Genomic DNA, 22,165 nt, shown 5'->3' with positions numbered 1-22,165 from the left:
AGAGCCTGCGGGTAGGGCAGAGGGAAACGACGCGTTAGCATATTCTGCCCCGTTCCCCACACATTGCCTCTCTCCTCGCAAGAAACACGATTAGGATAAGCCCCGCCCCTCCGCCCTTCGTGGCAGAAACACTGGGCCGCTGGGATTCGTCTCCCGCGGAACCCTGACGGAGGCTGCAGGACAATGGGCCGCGAAGACAAAATGGCGGCGGAGCCGAGGCCGGCGCGAGGGTCTTTGTCTTCCGCCCGCTTCAAGGGGCAGGGACCGAGGCTCTGGGCGCTTCTGTGCGCACTGCCGGGCGTAGGCATAGGCAAGCGTATACTCAGTCACACAAAACACACACACAGAGGTACGCGCACGCAGTCACATAATAGGTACACTCGTGCGGGCACACGCAGACACAGTTACGGGTAAATACAAACACGCGGATGCGCACACTTGTGGGTTCCCTCAAGTTACAAACACACACGTAGGCCCATGCAGTCACAAAAACATAGAAAGTAGAGACACGCACACACACGGGTTCACGCAACCACTAACATACACACAGGCGCATTCAGTCACAAATGTCTGCAAAGACGTAGACACACATACATGGGCGCATTAAGGCCACAAACATATACAAACACGTAGAGGAGCGCACACATACGTGTTTACGCTGTGACAAGCATGTTGACACACATAAAACGCACATGGGCGACAGCAGAGACAAATACACACCTACGCACACGGGGGGCGCCAACAGGGAGCCACACCAAACTCCCTGAGAACAAAGAATGGGTTTTTTTACTAGGTTTTGAATATACATCTCCAGCCTGCTCCATTTTAGAAGGCTTACCTGATCGCACATAGTATGCTCACGAATCTTCTATGGGATCACCACACACGGACCGCCTGCTGAAGGGACTAAAAGTGACACACAATAGGAAAGTGCCCTGAGACTCTGCAGACATAGATCTCATTGTGTACTGTTTCGTCCTTAACCAATGTCACATTAGGCGTCATATTTGCATCATCCCTGCTCGTACTTTCTGCTTTCACCATGTTTATGCCCACAGCCCCCCTCACAACCAAGTGAAACACAACGAGAAGAATCTGATTTGTGAAGGGCCCCATGGCTGAACGTGTTACCCGGGCCCCTCACACTGGGGGCTGAGCACTGTAATGCGGAGACTGTGATACTGAACGTATTGTTAAGGTGTGTAAGCAATCTGTTTTTCAAAAGTATGCACTGCTCAAAGAAGCGAATGGACGTCTGGCGATTGTTGAACCATGGCAATATTTGCCTGAGTGAGGAATAAATAGAAGGGACATTAAAACCTTGTATCTGAGTTCGCTCAGTCCTTCTCCCACTCCATACCCCTCCCCTCTTCCCCTCTGGTGGCTTCTCCCTCCCTCCCCCTCTCCGACCGTTCCTCTTCCAGGAATAGGGTTACACTTATAAAGAGATTACACCACTTAAACACTGAATAATAAACGTTAACTCTCGGCCTTTTGTGTCCTTACCAGCTCAGGAGAGGGCAAGAGAACGATATCTGGTGTGCGATCTCCTCCACATCCACTCTTATAGTTCTTAAGTCTAGTTTTCGTTCTCTTTTTTTTGTATTTGGCTCACAACTTTAAAAATAAATGTATGCATGTGTGCAAGTGTTTTTTTTTTTTTGTTCTGGTGGGTGAATATGTTTTGCTGTTTGGGGTTGGTCAGCGTTACTCGAACTCGCTCTTCTGTGATGTTGGATTGCGTGACTACAGTGGCGCGAAGAACTGTCGTGTGTGATGGTGTGGTTGTGTGTGTGAAGGGCTGTTGTCTGTGTTTCTGATTGTGTCTTGTTGGTGTCTGTAGGGGTGACTGCGCTTGTGCGCAACGTTCACGTGTGAGATGCTGGTGTGTGTCTGTGCGCCTCTTTGCACTTAGCGTTCGCGTGTTGTTGGTGCCTTTGTGTGCCTGCCTCATTGTATGCCATGTCTGCCTCAGAGCGTGTTGGTGCGCTCTGTATTTCCACTACAGTCGACGTGTGTGTGCTCGCGTACTTTAAGTATGGTAATGGATGTGTTGCTGTCAATGCCTTTCACATTTCCAGGAGCTGTGCACACTGCATCATTTTAATTATTTATTTCTCATCAGTAAAAACAATAAACTGGGGTACTACCCACAGGATTTGAACGCAGTGACTGGTATACTGGGATGGTCTGTGTATTTAATTTTACATATTGTGGAATGAAGAGAACTGACACGCACCTGAAAACGTCTGGGTTGCAGAAGAAACACTCATTCAAAATGCAGCAATAGGCCACAATGTTCCACGGTGATTGATAAAAACACGTGTTATTTGCGTCGGGTTCCATACAATAAACATAATATGTACAAACAAAAGTAATTTATTGTTGTATGATCAGAACTAAACATAAACTGCATTTAGCAATGCTCATCTGAACTTCTGAAAAGAGGAAATGTTATTGTCCCTAGATTCAGATGTTAAAACAGGCTGGAATCGGTGTGCGTGTTGCAGGCTTTTAGACTCATTAGACTCGGACGCTTTTCGTTTCCCGGGACCATTTGGGGTCACATTTTTCGCTCGCAGGAATCCGGGCTCCTTTCAGCGCCGTGCGTAGGAGGGATGTTAGTTTTCTAAATCCTACACGGATGCGTAGGAGGGCCTTGCTTTGAACACAAAGGAATGAACCTTATCTATGTTGTGAATACTCCTCCTCGCTCATTTCCAGCCCTCTACCCCGTAGCAGAAGTCAGCCATGCCCGCTCCACTGCAATGTGTACCACACGCTATGTGTGAAGGGGATGACATTTCTAGCAGCGGAACTGGGCTCAGTGCTCCGGTCATAACAACTTATTTCCACTTCTGAAAAATACCGCAATAGCGGCCCGAAAAGCTTTTTCGTGGACTGCTATCTATAAAACACATTTTAACATAATAGGTCGTGTTTATATTTATACGAATGTCGAATAATTGTGTGTCCCTATCTCAGCGCACACTTTAATTATGTTTAACAAAGTGTTTCCAATTGGATACACTTGATTGTCAAATGTCTTTTAAAATATGTATTCAAAAATTAACCCTGCCTTCCAAAATTGAAGAAAAGTGTACAAAATGGATCACTGTATAGACTTAGCTATGACAATATAAATAACAAAAGCGACATGCAATCTAAACTGTGAATTAATATACAGAGCACAATTGAAACAGTATATTTTGACACGCTTTCCTAGGTTTGCATTCGAAATCTTCATTCGCCCATAGCCGGGATTCAGTAAAAAATAGTTCAAAAGTATTTGTGACATATATTTACAAGTATACAAAATCAATAAAATAAATATGCCCCTGTGCTTCTGGCATCTGTGCGGAGAGTTGTTTGGCACAAGAAAACGAAATGGCCTGCTTCTAATTTGCATTATTACAACAGATGCACTTTAGCATAATATATTTTATTCTAAATAGCTGTTCTTCAAATACCAGACAACTTGAAAAATAACACACTTTTCGACTGTGTAATGTCTGTAATGCCACATGTTCAATTACTCCGCGGATGATGTACAATGTGTCGTTTTAAATAACCCTTGACATGAAATACAAATACCAGCAACTTTCACAATTGTGCAAAATAACTACTCTCTCAAACTATGTGGGACAAAGTATACTAAACAGGTGAAACTGAAGTCCCCGTGGACCTGAATCCAACCCCCCCTCCCCTCAAAAATGTTATGCAGAATAAATGCTACAATTCGCCACATAAATACAACAAGACCTGGATAAATAATTGATGATACAAAATGCCTTGCTCAAATAATAAATACGTACCGTGTCGGTCAATGCAATTCGTACATTACTGAGGGAATCATAAATTAACTGCTCGTGAAATAAGTTCATATGCAGGCAACACAGATCCGATCGCTCTGTCGTGGTCCCCAAAGGCGCCTGCTGAGGCCTCTGTGACTTGCCTCCGGGTAGGTAGAAGTTCAGCAGTCGTGGTTTGCAGTGTATATTGCGCTGTCATGCTTTTTACAGCTGGGAGGGGGCTCTCCCCGGCGCCCAGGAGGACCCCCACCCCTAACACTCTTGGCACTCTCAGAATAAGTAACACTGTAAGTCGGCGACAACGTGAGGTAATTTGACGTGGGTCCGCAGGCCGAGCCCGCTACAGGTGCGTGAGCTTGGGCGCCTCCTGGATGCGCCCCTGCGAGGGGTGGTGCGAGCTGAGGTCCGTGTAGGTGGGGTGCGGGTCGCACGGTCCGTGGTGGTGGCTGCCCGGGACCTGGGCTGCGCAGCTGTAGTCCGCGCTGGCCGAGGACGGGTGCGATAGGTGGCCCAGGTTGAACATGGGACCCGCGGCCGGCATGGAGTCCACGAAGTTTCCGGCTCCCACGTAGACGGGGCTGCCCTGCAGGCCGGGGCTGCCGAAGGCGCCGCCCTGCTGCAGGCCATGGTGCTCGTACTCGCCCGGGTAGCGCTTCTGCTGGGGCAGGCTGAGCGGCGCCGTGTACGCGGCCAGGCCGTACATGCTCTGCTGCGACTTGGCGAAGGAGGTGGGCGAGGGCGCATCGTAGCCCAGGGCGCCCACGCCCGACAGCTGGCCCGGGTAGGCCATGTGGCCGCCGGGCCCGCTCAGCGGCGGGCTGCGCTCGGGGGACTGGCCGGCCGGGGAGTGCATGATGCCCTTGGCCTTCTGGTCCTTCTTGTACTTCATGCGCCGGTTCTGGAACCAGATCTTGATCTGGCGCTCGGTCAGGTTCAGCAGGTTGGCCATCTCGACGCGGCGCGGCCGGCACAGGTAGCGGTTGAAGTGGAACTCCTTCTCCAGCTCCACCAGCTGCGCGCTGGTGTAGGCCGTGCGCACCCGCTTGGAGGCCGGGCCCGGGGGGCTCTTCTCCTCGCAGGTGTCCCCTGGGGAGGCAAGACAGTACACACTTACTATAGAGCTGCGGAAGTCAGCGGTAACCCACATCCCTGCAGCTAGGCTTACTTCAGACCTGCTGCCTGCTTCCCACCTCACATGCATGAAACCATACTTACTGAAGACACCACCGGCTGCCTGCAGCCCGCATCCCTGCAGCTACACTTACTTCAGAGCTGCTGCCTGCTCCCCACCCTACATCCATCCCTGCAGCTACACTTACTTCAGAGCTGAGGATGTCAGTGGCTGCCTGATACCCACACCCCTGCAGCTACACTTACTTCAGAGCTGAGGATGTCAGTGGCTGCCTGATACCCACATCCCTGCAGTTACACTTGCCTTACAGCTGCTGCCTGCTCCCCACCCTACATCCACCCCTGCAGCTACACTTACTTCAGAGCTGCTGCCTGCTTCCCACCCTACATCCATCCCTGCAGCTACACTTACTTCAGAGCTGAGGATATCACCGGCTGCCTGCTACCCACATCCCTGCAGCTACCCTTACTTCAGAGCTGCTGCCTGCTCCCCACCCTACATCCATCCCTGCAGCTACACTTACTTCAGAGCTGAGGATGTCAGTGGCTGCCTGATACCCACACCCCTGCAGCTACACTTACTTCAGAGCTGAGGATGTCAGTGGCTGCCTGATACCCACATCCCTGCAGTTACACTTGCCTTACAGCTGCTGCCTGCTCCCCACCCTACATCCACCCCTGCAGCTACACTTACTTCAGAGCTGAGGACAACACCTGCTGCCTGCTCCCTGCAGCTACACTTACTTCAGAGCTGAGGATATCACCGGCTGCCTGATGCCCACATCCCTGCAGCTACACTCACGTCCCACACCACTGCAGGCACACTTACTTCAGAGCTGAGGACACTTGCTGCCTGCTCCCTGCAGCTACACTTATTTCAAAGCTGCTGCCTGCTCCCCACCCCACATCCATCCCTGCAGCTGCACTTACTTCAGAGATGAGGACAACTGCTTCCTGCTCCCTGCAGCTACACTTACTTCAGAGCTGAGGCTATCACCGGCTGCCTGCTCCCTCATCATACATCCATGCAGCTCCACTTACTCGAGACCGGAGGACACACCGGCCGCCTGCTACCTTACATCCATGCAGCTGCACTTCAGAGCTGAGGACACTTGCTGACTGCTCCCTGCAGCTACACTTACTCCAGAACCGAGAACACTAACGGCTGCCTGCACCCCTGCTGCTGACACACGAGAGGTGTGAGCGATTAACGCGGTCATTCCCGTTTCTTTGCATTATGTCCTGTGATATTAATTCCTGGTGTGAATCCAGGACTTCAAGTCCCAGAATGCAAAGAGACATTGAAGACTGTGGCACTGTTGACACTGCACACTCTGTAGTGGCACTCACAACGTTCCCATATATATTCTGCTTAGTCGAAGGTACACTAAGTCTGTCCTGCACTCATGCTGTTTTTGTGTATGTACCAGAGGTTCTTGTGTATGCTAATAATTAACACACTAGGCACTTTTTCTGACCAAAGTACAGTCACGTTTCTTTCCTTTGCAACCTGGTGTTTTCAAAATGATTTCTCTAGTTTTAAACAAACTCGAACCTACAGGATCCAGCATGAACTGAAAAACGGAATAGGTGGTCTATTCATACCTGCTATTTGTTTACTGTAAAGTGAACGTTTTCTAAACATTCGTTGTAAAGAAGAGCCACAACACACGCAGTTTCAGTCACAGAGACACACTTGCATATATGTAAACAGACCCACCCATCGTAGACTTTAAAACAGACCTACTATGACTTGTCCCATATTAAGTAGTAGCAGGTGAGCCAGGCCTGTCGTCGTTTTTTGGAAGCCTGGTAATTGTAGTCCTGATTTTAATGGGATAATTCAACACTAGAACAAAAGCCCAAAAAACAACCAAGCGACCTATTTAGACCTGTCAGGAGACACCTCGAGGCCTCTGCTCATTGCTAACATGTTCAATTGACTTTCCTGTGCATTTCTGGTTGGCTGCCTGAGCTCAGGCACTTCATCCTTACCCTGGGTTCAGAGCAGTGTGATGGCTCTGAAATCATAATGTAGGACATGTGCACTTATTTATTCAATCAATACCACCACAGTCTACTTATTGGCATACATCTCCAAAGACAGCGTTCACCCTGAATGCACGTGAAGTACACATGCTGCCTGTCTCTCCCTGAGCCCAATTAGACACAATTGGTGCACTAAAAACGATGCTAGGCTGCCACAGTCTCTGACCGATACAACCACCAGAAAGAGCCACACATCGCATTATTTAAACAAGTTATTGAGTTAAAAGAAAATACAAGATCTTTCATGCAGCAGTCATGTATGAGAAGCAGCCTTGAATGAAATTAACCCCGGTCTAATAGTCCTTTTAAAATACTACCACAGTCACAATTGCTGGTCGTTTAGTGTTTGACTCTTGGCTCTGTTTCCACTGTTAGGGTGTGAGCTGAGGTGTGACTCTCAACTGTTTCCTGCCATCCTTTAGGAAGTAAAGCGGGCAATGTGTAAACTTAACGGTGTGCGCCTTTCTGTGTAGTGGTGGGCACTGCACGCTACAAATCTTTTGGAGGTAGGCTGCACTACATGGGTGCGTGCTGCTTCCATACATAGAAATTAGCGGGGGAGTGAAAGGGTGGGGGGGGGGGGGGGGGAGGTGGCGGTCAGTGAACCCGTGAAACAGAATGACCTAATATTTACTAGAAAATGACTTAGAAAGAGTAAGCGTGGTTTACACTCCTGTGATGCTTTACCTCCTGCAGGGAGTGTATGCGTTGATATCGTACATATGTTTGGCGGACCACAGCTTTAAATGTTTACAGAAAATTACGTCATACAGATATAGATCAACGAGGACCAATTGTATTGGACAGAAAATGGCTGCGTAATGGTAAACACTCCCACATACCCAATGCTGCTGCTGGAAACCCCCCCCCCCCCCACCCCTCTTTTTGGGGAGAAACGGTTAGTGGATTTATTGGTCCGCCCCGACATTTTTCTTGCTATAAATTTAAGTTCGCCAATTTAGAATGAGTGTTATTCTATTTCATAGAATTTTGGCCATCGGTTCATCTACTACGAAGAATATTTAATTTGCAACTTGATACTAGGTGAATGGTGTGTATAAGTGGTTTTAGCCTGCTTGTTTTCATGTAACCAGGAGAGTTTACCTATTTTTTTGCTGCAGTTAATATTAACAAAAATATCCACACATCAGTTTACTTCAAATTGATCCACAATAAAACCGTTTGAAACTGACAGGGAACATTCCACAATAGTGAACCCCCATCTTAGACAAAACCGTATAGGTATTCCAGTCCAGTTTTTGTTTAGAGTGCACACTTGCTTAGATATTTCACTTTAAACCCTGCCTTTTGGCTGCACTTTACAAGTGAATGGAAGGTCTGCATTGAAAATAGGCCTTTTCTGCACAACTCAAGTTTCACATTACATAGGGATGTCTACACTACACATTTGATTTGTAGCATCATATTACATTGGGTAGGCTGTCTACACCACACACTTGTTTAGGGGTTTTAAAATACACATGGGTTTTTTGCCACCAGTGCAGACTTGCTAGAAGTTTCAACTTACAAAAGGATGTTTGTGTATACTGCACACTTGTCTAGAACTTTCACCTTATGCATGGGTGTTTGTGTACACTGCAGATTTGCCTAAATGTCTATATTACACATGGATGTTTATGAATACTACACACTTGTCTAGAAGTTCCGTTTATGTAGGGACATTTGTTTACACCGACATTTTTTTTTTTTTTTTACAAATGGCTTTAAACAAGGGTGTCTGTCTGGACTGCAAACCTGTTGAGAGCTTTTACCCCCACACACTGTATTTGTATACTCTGCATACTTGTTAAGAGGTTTCACCTGACAAATCAGCGTTTTCCTTCCTTGAACACTTCTGTTGACGCTTCGGGCAACACACGGGCATTTCAGCACACCCCAGGCCAGTCTAGAAGTTCACGTTATGCTTTCTAGTGTACACTCACTCTTGACCTGACAATACTCATTACAGTTGACTACACTGCCCACTTGTTAAGAACGTTCACTTTACAGAAAATTGCGTGTCTTCGGTGCACACTTGTTTAGAAATGCCGCTATACACACTGGTGTTTTTCAACACTACACACTTGCCTAGAGGTGCCCGTTACACAGTGTCTGTCTGGGCTGCACATTTGCTGCGAAGTTTAAGGCGAGTACCTTGTATGCATGTCACACTTGTGTAAAAGTAGAGGTATGTGAGCAAGCACAGAGCTCGAGCCAAAGGCCTGGTTCAGCCCAGGGTCCTCTTTGACCCTCAAACCCATACCAGGTAAGGTTTTATGTGGCTTCAACCTGCCACCCAAAGAATTAAAGACAAAACATAAACCCGCATTGTTAGATAGGAGAGAAATAGATGGCCTTGGGTGGTTGAGCTGCATAACTTGAAACCAGAAAGCCTAGGATCAATCCTGGCATCGCTGCTTTACCAAATTGTTTGAGCCTTGACAAATATTGTATTCCAAGATTCTTCTCCCTTTTCTTCTAAATCTATGACATCTTTAAATATGTACATTAGCTACTCTGTACAAAAACTATAATGTTGATCCATACACCATAAGGATCTAGGTTACAAGGGTGACAATTAGCTTGCCTGTTAGGTCACTAATATCGTCATCAAGGCAGGGAGCAGGTATGTTTCCAAGTTTATGTTTAAAAATTATATTTTTTTAGCAAAATGCTTGCAATGAATTGATATATTCGGACTCCGGAGGTGAAATGCTTCTATTTGGTGAAGAAAAACACTTTTTAATCTGTGAAGGGATGTTATCATCTTTCTATGCGTTTGTTACACGATTTACATGCCAATCATTTTAAGGTCCCTACACCATCCATTGGCTCCCTTTCGCTGGCTCTCCCTGTTCATTGGTTGACTTGGCAGCCTGCCTTTAGCAGTTCCACACTGCACATTGGTGTTTGTCTGCACTGAAAGTGTGTTTACAAGTTTTTTGTTACACGGGGTTTAGGCGTTTCACATTAAAAAGTGATCCACACTTGCTGACAGGTTTGCCTTACATTCGGGGGTTTGTCTATACTGAAGGTGTGTTTACAACTTTCTTATTACACAAGGGTTTAGGCATTTCACATTTAAAAGTGCTGCACACTTGCTGAAAAGTTTGCATTATATGCGGGTGATTGCATTGAAGGTGCCCTTTACAGGTTTCCTATTCCACAAGAGTTTAGGCGTTTCACATTAAAAAGTGCAGCATACTTGTTGAACGGTTTACATTACATTCGGATGTTTTCCTGCACTGAAGGTGTGTTTACAAGTTTCTTATTACACGAGGTGTAGGCGTTTCACATTGCACAATGCTGCACACTTGTTGAGAAGTTTACATTACATCCGGGTGTTTGTCTCCACTGCACACTTGCTGATAAGTTCGCGGAGAACCAGGCGTGCCTCTCCCCTGCACACCTGTTTAGAGGTTTCACTTCACACACGGGTGTTTGGCTACACCACGCATTAGTTGAAAGGTTTCACAACACACAAAACGGTCTCTCTACGTTGTACACTTGTTTAGAGATTTATCCTACACGCGTTTTTTAAATTTTGGCATTAGTAGGGAAGCTGCCCCACATCGCACGCTTTTAGAGAAGTTTCGCATTATTTAAGGAGGCTTCTCTACACTACACACATTTCAGAAGTTTCACATTAGTGGATGATGTTGAATCGAGTGGCTGTATAGACGTTTCAAATTACACATGGCAGAGGGCCAACACTGACTACATCCTTGTGGCAAAGCCCCACATTAAATCGTGTTGTTTGTATACATTGCAAACGTGTGCAGGAGTTTCGCCTTACTTTGGGGTTTTTGTTTACACTGCACTGTTTAGAGGATTTACGTTAAATAGGGGCACTTACAATGCACACGTGTTTAAAGTGTCACATTACACACGTGTGTTTATGTACACTGCACACTACTGTGGATGTTTCACATTATATACTCTATGTGGTTTGGACTGATAACTTATTTAGCCGTTTCTTACCCCTTATATGCGTTTGTCTACACTGCTGTCTTGTGAAGTTTTACGCCACAAACGGTGTTTGTCTGCACTGCACATTCGTTGTGATAGTCCACTTAACACACAGATGCATCGCTCCACCCCGCACACCTGTTTATAGAGGCCTTGTTTCACACACTTCTGTTCACAATAGATGTGCACGCATCGTGACTGCTGCATACCTGCTGGGGCACAGTTGTGGTGATTGTCTGCACTCCACACTCGTGATGTTTCACATTAGACACAGATGCATCTCTCCACCACACATCAGGTCACAATAGAGGTGCACGCATCCTGACTGCTGCATTCTTGCCGGGGATGGTTGGGGCGTTGGTCTGCACTGCACACTTGTGATAGTTCACACTGCACACAGTCGCAGCTCTCCACCATACCCTTGTTTACAGAGGCCTCACCACACACACACACTTCACAATAGAGGTGCACGCATCCTGACTGCTGCATACCTGCCGGGGCACAGCTGCTTTTCTGCTTGGAGTTCTGCCGCGACTCTTTCATCCAGGGGAAGATTTGTTTGCTGATAGTGGCCGAGGCCGGGCCCGAGGAGCCGGCGGCCGCCTTGGGCTTCTTCTGTGTGGGGGCATTGTTCACGGGGGGCGGGGATGGGGGCAGCGAGGGTGGCTGGGCCTCGCCCAGGCTGGGGGGCTGCCCGCTGCTCTGGCTGCCACTTGTCCGCATGCAGCTACCGCTGATGTCGCCGGATTTGTGGCTGGGGGGCCGCACTGCGGAAGTCTGTATGGAGCAGGCCGAGCTCTGGTAATCATTCTCCAGGCTCGGCTGCCCGTAGGGCTGGTGACCCGAGCTGTAGCTGTATGCATCGGTCTTGGTGTAGGCATAGCCGCCGAACAGGCCCGAGTTGTCGTAGTAGGCCGTTTTCTGCATTGTGCTTTCTTGGAGCGGCAGGACCTGGGGGCCCTTATCAAATAACATGGGCTTTAGGCTCACGTAGTCACGTCAGGCCGATGGCAGGTCGACAGTTCACCTATGAACACAAAGCACCACATATTAAAGGCAATAAATACTTAAGGACAAAAAAAAAAACACAATACATTGCCACCATAAACAGCACAAGGACACGACAAATAACACTTTATTGTACAATAAGAGAGAGGCGGTAATGCAAACAATTAATATTCAAAACAGCAAGCTCTGTTGTCGCTCCTTGTTATTTTAAACCAAAGTGTTGTTTTAACTGCCTCGGTGTGGGTGAGTTCTAACATTCATCTATATTTTTGACGCACTCATTTTATCCAGCTCTATTTTCGCAGCAATAACTGCAGGGTCGGGGAAAGACCGTTCTAAAAAACTGATTTCTTTAATACTAACCCAATGAACCCTTAAGGCGGCAGATTGTGTACATGACGGCAGGTGGGCAAGCACACATCAGTGAAAACTTTCTTTATTACCACCAGATGCATCTTACATGAATATATTTCATTTCATGTTCTCTCTAATTCTCCTTTTTAAGTCATTTCTGTCTTTGTCAGTACATGCGTTTGTTTCTGTTCATCTCTTCAGATACGAACGCGCCCATATGGCGGTCTATATTGCTACAATGCAATAATGTCCAGCTGTATTTGGCTTCATTTAAACGACCAGGGTGGTACTAATATAGTTGCTCATTTCAGATTCTCGGGTTTGCATACCCCTAGCATTTTGTAATTTTGTTTAAAGATTAACCACGACCCCTCCCCTCCAGTGTGCGAGCTGCGCAGGGGCATGATGGATTGAACTGAAGTCAGAACCTGAAAAACCGGAGAGAATTCCATCCCCTTTGTAAGGCCCGTCTCAGATTTTTTTCCAGATCTCTTGTAGTTAAAATATAACTAAGCTCATTCAGCAACGTGTCTTTGTCCCACAAAAATGTCAACGGGTCAGCGTTTCTTTCTTTAATACTTCAAACCCCCTTAGCTGTCCAAATAATGGTAAATCAACATTATTATATGGGTATATTTCAAACAAACGTTATCGAAACAGATAGTCATTATCTGCATTTTCATGATAATTCCCATATCTCACTCTTTAAAACACATGTAAATGATAGCGTGGATCGGAGAGTGCGTTGTAATCTTGCATGGATTATGGATGTTATCTTGTTTATTCGTGGAAGAGGTTACCTCGATGCAGCGTCTGGCACGCACACCTCACGCGCATCGGTCTCAAGGTTTGGCGTTAGCAGCTCGGGTGAAGCGCGCCCATAGGCCGTTTGGAAAGCTCTGTCTTCGGGGACCGTCTCTTTGGGGGTGACAGGCTGCGTGGGTGTAACTGCCCACACTCCCCCGCAGTCCGAGTTAACTATCCTGGACGCACAACACTGAGAACCTGACCCTAGTGTACACCAAGTGAAGAAACACGGGCAGCATCTGCCGGCTGCATGGACTTCACCTTCGATAATCCGCCTCAGACGAGGAAACAGCTTCTAGAAACGGAATCTACTTTTTAATATAGAACAGACAGTTGGGAAATCTTAGTCCTAGGGTGGTGGTACGATGTTCACAGTTCCACGCCTTTAAGTGGACACTGAAGTGCCCCAATATGCAGAGCCTGCGGTTTATTTATTGGCACGTTGCTGTGTTTCGGGGTTCACATTTGTGAGGTCCGTGTGCCAGTGGGATCTGTGATAGGCCCTTTAATGAGCAGGGGAGCAGCGTATACAGCCCTTTCTACCAACAGCGCCCTTCTACTCTCCACCCCCATACTCTGGATACTGGGGTGCTGCTGCCAGGAACATAGGAGGAGAGTGAGTGAGAATCCGAACATGGAGGCAGGGTAGGCTGGCTCTGTGACAGGCACAGGGACAGGCCAAAGGTGACCCCCTAAAAGAGATGCGACCTACGGGGCAGAATGCTAGGCAGTGCAATTGCAGGTGTTAGTAAAACCGGATCAAGGCTTTTATCCATCACTTTTCACCATTGCAGTGAGTCTTCCTGGGTGCTAGTGCTTCAAGCATACACCAACAAGGAGGCCTACAAAAGCAGCAAGCCGTGGAGAGGGATACATTATATGTATTTATCACTTTTATAAGAAGGGAAGCTATTGCAGTGAGTTAAGGCTTATCTGCAGGTCAAGTTTGACTCCTCATATCACAGACTCAGTCTCTCATCCTTCCTAGCCTGGAACACTGAGCACCAAGGGGAATGAAATAAACCATCACCCATTATTTAGAGGACTAATAACCACATTTGTATGAACTGCTATGTAATCGCTTACACATGCTCCAAACATTATGTTACTGGCATTTTGATGTCTCTCACCACCATTATTATGACATCACAGCCGTTTCTCAATCTGGATGCCCTTGTGTGTGGTTCTGGGAGTGCCATCATCTATCCTGTCCCTATTGTTTTGGTGTTTGTCAGAGGTTAGTCGAGGGCTTTCTCAATGTTTAATTCATGAGGTGTTTGTTTACTTTTGTGTGAAAGTAAGATGAGCCTAGTTTTGAAAGATTTTTGTAGTGTATGATGAGTTTGTATAGGTGTGCCAAAATGCTTCTCAGTTTTTTGTGCCTGAGTTTTCACAGCCTAGTTGTCAAAACAGACATTGCTAACAAAATGCCTTGAGTGGGATTTAGGTCCATCCCTTAAAACCATTGATTTTCTTTGATCAGATCCTTTCAGCCATTGGGCACAGAGGACTCTTCACCCCTGGCCAATGTTATTGGGCGTTTTGAGTGTATCCTTCACTCAAGTGGATGTATTCAACTGCATGAGTGACTACTTCAGAACTATAACTCTCTCTGACCAGTTCTGCCACTCCCTACTGTCTTTTTCTAATGTGCCAACACTACATAGATGATCACATTTATCCTAGATCTATTGGCTTTGCCAATGCTCATTTTGCTTTTATTGTTTTGGGTTGTCTGTGCTAAGGTATGTGCAGGGCTCTGTTCTAGGTCCCCATAATCATAAGAAACCAGAAAGTGTTTCTTTGAATATTCTCTGGTGTAACACACTCCTGCTGAATCCTGTGCTGCCCTGTTTATTCCCTGCACATCTGGGCCTGAGTCACATCCGTAAATTTGCTCTCTTGTGTAAGATGACAATTGTTTGCTATTCACAAAGGGATTTAGGAGTAGTATCTTTACAAGCCCAGAGTCTCTACACATGAAAAGACCTAAGATACTACTCGTAAATCCCTTTGTTAATAAAACAACAATCGTAAATTTGCACAAAACTGTAAGTTTACCTCTTTGTGTATCAAGTTCTAAGTGAGGTAAGCCCGGAGACAGAGAGACAGATAACTGCATCCTATAATTCTCGGGAATGCTGTGGTTATTTCCCACAGTTTGTAGTATCTTCTGCCTTTGAATCTTCACAGTAAGGAAGGACTTTTGTGAGCCTTTTAGTCTGTTTAGTGAAAAAAGACGCCATCATTTATTTAGTTTAATCTAGAGGAAAACAGTTTTAACGTTAACTTGTGAAAAAAATGCACATCTAGGTTCAGCACATACTTGCACTCATAAGGTCGTGATTCCAGTCGCTTGGAAAAAAATGCGAGCAGGGGAGATGTAGTGAATCTCCAGTGAACTAGGGGCAGCCCAATAATCAGAATTTATGGCAGACTAGACTTGAGTAATAAAAACTTTGCACACCCCTACTGTGAAATCTATGGACAGGGATAGGGGAAGCTCTTCTAAAATAGCTGGAGTTATATGATATGAACTTTGCTTGTAAAGCACACAGAAAACTGGAAAGCTTCATGGTGAGGCACAGTGGGCGGGATATTGAAACGAATAAAAGATTATTTATTTTGCCGATGTCAGCTCAAAAACTACCAGAAATCAATGTGTGCGCTGGCTGGCAGGGAAAGGGGGTCGTACACAGTGCGAAACCTGCACTCAAAGAGGGTCAGCAGCATGTTAGAATACATTGCTTAATACTGGTGGCAGATTCTCTCTGTGTTCGTTAATCTTCGCCCCTTCAGAAACGAAAATGTCACCCTGTGGAATTCATTTTCATCTATATTTTCATATTGATACACATTTTGAGTTGGGCACGTTGTTCTGCCTTCTGCAATAACAGACTGTACTTGCAGCATAATGTATAATGGAATAAAGGAGAAAAATAACTTTAGATGTCATAGACTTACGTTTACGATCACTGTAAAGTTCCTGTTTTCTTCACAAACATTCAAAGGGTTTTGTGACTTCAGTCCTGCTTCTTTAATTGTTTTTGGTCTCACCCTATCTTTTTCCCAGATATGTTATTCATTTTCCCTCTGCCACCTCATGTCATGCTTGCACTACACTTCTCTGTGAACAAACTCATTGTATGATTTACCAGCCTACTGAGACATTACTTTCATTATTGCAGGATTACACTGTAGTTACATTATTCCCACTTTCTCTACATTGCCTACACTTTGGATTTATGGGCATGTCCCTGTTACCAATTCACCACTTACCTCGTGAGGACTATATTAATTTCAGTTCCTCTACCTTAAGACTTACGAGGTCTCTACCGGGGTCTCCTGTTGGATGGATTGTGCCAGCTAGTGGAGGGGATGGATGGCAGGAGGCTACAGCCACCATCACTCATCATTCTGCAGATAGGTGGTAATGAGCTCGCATTCATTTGGAGGTGCGGTGTTTTCGAGAAGTTGATGAAGGAGATCTCATGGATAGCTGGGAGATTTCCAGAGACTGTCCTTGCTTGGTCCCACATTATCCAACGTAGAGTGTGGGGCATAGGTGGGCCTTCCAAGAGTATGAATGAGTCAGTAAGGCGGCTCAATAGAAGGCTGCAGAGGCTTCTCAGCACAGTAAAATCGAAGACAATTTCCCTTGGTTGCCTTAGGGGAGAGGAATTTTTTCACAAAGATGGAGTTCACCTTCCACTCAGGGCAATGAACTGTTCATCGAAACCTTGTTGGCCTTTGCAATGCACATCTTGTCTAAATCCCAGGTCTGTCCGGCAGTGGGGGAGACCCGGTCGGTCAGTTAAACCATTCGAGTCTTTGGCGGAGAAGGGGTTGGGTTTGGCCATATATCTGGTAGGCACCTTGGCAGTGGGGGACAAGAAGGCAGGCGAATTCCTGAGGCATTTGTTTTCAACTATGGGCAAAAGTAGTACGGAGTTTAAGGTAGGACCCGGGACACCCGCTACAGCGATTGTCCTTGGCTCTGCGGGTACTTCAGGACACTGTCCTGACATAGTGGGGAGAGGGACCTTGCACTCGGGGACCAGTATCAGGCGCAGTTGCCCAGGCCCATCTCCCAAAGGGTGCCAAGGGGTTGCTCAGGCATGGCTGAATTCAGGCTCAGCTGGCTTTCTGGCACGTGGGCCCTCTCTCTCACTGTGAGGGGGCTGGGAGATTCCACTTTGTACAGTGTCCATACAAATTAATGGGAGAGCACGGTGGCTAGCACTTGGGCTCACTAGTCTTTCAGTGCGCTAAGGACCAGGGGGTGGCCAAACTTAACCTCCAATCTGATGTCAGTTGGTTTATGTTAGTTGAGTTATGTCTAGTCTAAGTTTCCCAAAAACTTTTGAAATTTTCTTAATGTTGAATTGATTCAGAAGTGTATTATACTAATATGCCTGAATTCGTAATAAGTATGGCCTGAGAGTTGTATTCTCAAAGCGCAAAGTTATCTGTCTCAGGTCAATGTCCGTAATTGCTGTCTGGTATTGCGGGAGAGGATGGAGTGTCACTGGCATGGCATGGGAAAGTCACCACAGATTTCACACTGTAAGAACCCAGGCCTAGGCACGGTCCCCACCCTGTTTAGGGTGTCCTTCAGAACTCATTTTCAGGCAATTCCATACTGATAATTTGTATAATGGCAACAAACTAGTGTTCCTGCTGCATACATTTGAGGACCTTAAGGTCACTGGAGAAAATTATGCCAACACTGCCTCCTATTTAATGTTCTCTAAAGTCTTAACCACAGACTATTGCTCAAAGGTTTTTCCTCCAAACTCAAATGTGTGTCTGTACTGTCTGAAGAGAGAGTTTCTGTGTAATAGTGGAAAGACTTATTCAGAGAGTGTCAGGGAGGAGAGGAGGCCTTCAAGCTACTTTTAAAGGTGCATAGGTGGAGCCCACCAGCTGTAAAAATCTACGCCTTGCTGTGCCATCTTCTTTTAACTTCCAGACAAGGGTCTCCAGAACTGCCACATATCTTGAAAGTGATGAGAGTTCATTGTGCGATGGACATTTTAATTGTTATGTGTATTCGGTAAGGTAGAACATTTCGGTGCCGCCCTGGGCTCTTTTCTCACTTTCAGGCATTGACCGTGAACATGGTGTTGCCAAAAGCAAAAGGACCCTGTAGTATTTGCAATAGGTGGAAGCTCAGAAACTCCACTGGAGAAAGTCTCTGACAAGTGAGTCCTCTTTCATGAAACTATTACGAAAACTTGGATATTGTTTATTTCTGTGATCCAGTGGTAATGAAGCACATAAACATGCTTTTTGAAAGGTCTCTCAGATGGAATTTGTAAAGCATTACCATCCTTTATAATTAAAATCAGGCCTTGTTACCCAGTGCAATAATCCTAATGCTGCCTGAAACTCTTGCAAGGGACACTAGGACTGTACTTTGAATTTCTCTGGGTGACATTCTATTCCATTATGTGTTACCTCTTCTGTACCAGTAAAGAAGGGGGTCGAGTGTAATAACGTGAGCCTTAGTCCTGTCGGAAGAAGAAGTCCATAGTGTATGCTTAGGCTGTGGCGGTGTCCCCTCTGCAAGGTAGCACAAGGAAACCAGGCACAGTCAGCCACGTTGGACCTTAGTGTGAAGTGAAGTTTGAGTCTATAGGCATAATGGGGACCCATGTACGCAAAAATGCTAAAGCCAACATTTGATATGTTCTGAGAATTCCTCTAGGTAGCATTCCATTTCATATTCCTTATCTCTTTAAGCTATCATAGAAACCAAGATGAAGCAGGAGCCGTCTACATGCAGTAGAACATGAGCAACATGTTTCCTTTGTATGCCCCCATCAATGATGTGTAACTTGAAGCACTAGGAAATACAAACTTGGCACGCATGCATGCAAACTTGGCACGCCTAGGTGGGCAAACTCCTCCCACTGTGGAAGCTCACTATGAAAATGAAAAGTGATGGATTAACATCTTGAGTTAATATGAACTACTAAGAGTTGCATGTGACAGAATTCAATCTTATATGTTGCTGCTCTTCTATTGTACCGCAGATGAGACACGCCATATTAAGTGACTCCTTGATGTCACCGCCAATGAACATTTCACCTACAATCTAACACAACCATCCTCGGATGTGTCTCAGTCTTCCTGGGCCTTACAGGCCATGTGCAGATTGAGCTGTAGGCAGTGTGGGCCTACATTTGAGCACTGACCTTCCTTGGGGAGTCTTGCTGTGGCATTGAAAACTAGTGGATAATAACTCCTTGAGCCACAACTTAGTGACCACAGGGAGCTGACAATCTCCTGTAACCCCCAAGTTTTTTTAATTGGCTGGCATCGTTTGACTTTCTCATACACACAGTTGTCTCAGGTTTTGTTAACATGGCCAAACCCAACATCACCATGAAGGACAAAAAGTTCAAAACTCCTACAAGTCAATGATTGAAGAGAAAGGCTGCTGGAACTACACTATGAGAGCAAATAGCACATTTTAGCACCATGTGCTCACTGAGGGGTTTCACTGGTTTCTTAACTACAGGGTCAATGGTCTGTGGAATTTAACTACTAGTAATATGGGGACAAGATGGAATGCAATCCAGGAAAGTAATGATGCTGCTGTACTTATCTGTTTACTAGCTGCTAGTCATCTTGTAGGATTTCATTATTTATAGAGGCATGTGTAGCCCCTCTCAAATGTTCAAAGATGTCAGCACTGCATTAACTGGCTGTGTAGGTTGCATGGCCACCATAAATCAATGAGCAGAACATGTATTCTTAATTACTAATTTTTACCTATAACTGCTCAAACTAGTACTAGAATTACCTGTACTTTATTGTATTGCATTGTCGAATTTGCAAATCCCAGACCAGGACCCAAATTATTTGAGGGTGGTCTTGGCGTAGGCTGCTCCCTTTATTCTGGAATGATTGAAAATACATTTTTGTGGTTTAGAAAGCACAGTTGCCCCAGGGGGCGTCCTGGCGCTAACCTGAGAGCAAAAGTATTATGACCATCTAACAAGATTAAAGAATAGAAAATGACCAAGTTTTCAGCTGCGTTCTGAAATGACTCTCATTACTAGTAACTTGGAGGGTGAGATGGGAATTTAATCCATGCCTTTGCGGCCAGAAAAGCAAAAAACCTTCCTCCTTTCCTGACTAGCTTGATCATGAGAACTTTGCACGCTTCTCATTTACAGATCTTCTGCTTCTAGTCGAGTAATAACATTGGACTCTTTTAACAAGATATTTAGGATCTGTATCATGAAATGCTCTATGTGGTAAACAAGCGCTTTCACTTGTATACACAAGTGTACTGGTAAACAGTGAAAATGTTTTACATGATGGTTGACAGGGTGTAGGTTTAAAGTGGCCTAGGCAGGAAGAACTTGGGTGTCTAGCACTAAAGGAAAGCGATACTGTGTGCGATATAGTGTTCATGTGGCCCCCATACGGAAATGTATTTCCCCTAGTTGCTTTCCTTTAGCGCTTGTGGGACGTCACTGGAGCCTCGATGCCAGCAGTGACCATCTCTCATTGTCCGTGTGCCCAGTGCATAAATGTGTAGTTGAAAAGATGCTGGAAGGGACTCCTACAACGAGAATAGAGAGGACACCCTAAATCCCATTAACACAAAGGTTGTAAATAAGAGATCAATGCCATATTAATAGGATAGCCACATCGAACAGCTGTAAATGCAATTAACCTAAATGGGATGCATTTACATACTCAGTATTATCACTCAGATAATGGCCCTAAATCTGACCACTGTGGACCAACATTGAACACATCTGATTTGGGAAACACTTCAAGGGAACAGGAAGTTGGGTCTGCAGGATAACTCTCACTGTGCTACTGGGATAAGAATTAAAAGTGGGTGAGTGAGTTTACTTTTATTACGCAGTAAGAACTGGTTCACCAACAGGCACTCAAGATAATTTAGGATTGTTATTTGTTGTTAGTCACAGCTGCCTGGTTTATGTAACTTGGAACTTTAGTCCTCCTCTACTGCGTTAACTTTGTAACATAAAATGACTGATCATATTGGGTGATATACAAATTATGGAAAGTGATACACAAGCCTGACAAAGAAAAACAATAATTATAACAAGCACTGGCAAAGGCTACAGATTGGGTTTGCATTTTGAGCCATACCTGAAAAATAAAAAAAGCTTGCTGCAGTGAAAAAAATAGTTGTTTTTCTCTATTCAATACTCCTATTATTTAAATATTTGAATGTGTGTTGTATCACTGTACTTTTGAGAGGTAAAATAGTCTTCCATGCTTTGAAACAAAAAACACTCAATAGGAGGAGAAATTATACACTGGCCAACCAATAGCCAAAGGCCAAAGCCAAAGGCCACCCTATGCACATTTTAAAGAAGTGGTCACAGACAGATGTGCTGTCAAGTTAGACCCAGAAAGAGTCCTGCCCCTCTAAATAGCGAATGGCTTCTTTGGGAACTGTGGTTACCTGTATTTTAGAGAGAATTCCTGCATACCACCAGGTCACTGGGCTCAAATGGCTTCTCTAGACAGAGGCAAAGTGCACACGGCTCTTGGGGAACAGCAGCTGCCATGTTCAGATCTCGTAGGTGATGTGTTTGGTTTGTAACAGATATTAGGCTTTCTTCAAGAAGGCCTCTATACATGAAATATGTGAAGAGAAAGGTATATTTACTAATGTAAATGTTATTCTCATTAACAGTTCTCCCAGCCAAGCATCATAAAGCCATAAATTACAAAATGACCATTCCCGACTCCTCCACAAAAAAAGGCGAACTCAGCTCTGCGGCGACAGATGGTAAATTTGAGCAGAGGGGGTCTTCTTGGCCAGGCCTCTCTGTTGCAAGCATCCAAAATGCTGTTTCTGGGGGCGTTGCTTATGGAAATCGCACGAGAATCCCTTAGGGAGAACTCTTTGAAATCACGTTCATTAAAGCATAACGGGGTCGTGTGGTCACCCGAGTGTACCCCTAGCTCACAAAATGGCGTCCGCCCTCCATGAGACTCTTGGGCCCATGCGCTCAGCGCGCGCAGCCTCAGCT

General features: G+C 45.6%; 1 protein-coding gene across 9 annotated transcripts in view; it reads right to left on the bottom strand.

Moving 5' to 3' along the window:
* Positions 1 to 3,426: 3,426 nt before the first annotated feature.
* HOXD3 (homeobox D3) overlaps positions 3,427 to 22,165 on the bottom strand; it is a 224,127-nt gene continuing 205,388 nt past the window's right edge. For all 9 annotated transcript variants that reach the window (XM_069225404.1, XM_069225405.1, XM_069225410.1 and 6 more), the window contains 2 exons: positions 11,453 to 11,988; positions 3,427 to 4,898 (listed from right to left, as the gene is read on the bottom strand). In XM_069225404.1, coding sequence (XP_069081505.1) covers positions 4,153 to 4,898; positions 11,453 to 11,936 — 1,230 coding nt within the window. In that variant the 5' untranslated portion in view covers positions 11,937 to 11,988 and the 3' untranslated portion in view covers positions 3,427 to 4,152. The remainder of the gene's footprint in view (positions 4,899 to 11,452; positions 11,989 to 22,165) is intronic.

This window comes from Pleurodeles waltl, chromosome 3_1 (assembly GCF_031143425.1).
Source record: "Pleurodeles waltl isolate 20211129_DDA chromosome 3_1, aPleWal1.hap1.20221129, whole genome shotgun sequence".
In the NCBI taxonomy this organism is placed as follows: Eukaryota; Metazoa; Chordata; class Amphibia; order Caudata; family Salamandridae; genus Pleurodeles; species Pleurodeles waltl.
Note: the sequence above shows the minus strand (reverse complement) of the source record. Positions and strands in the feature narration are given on the sequence as shown.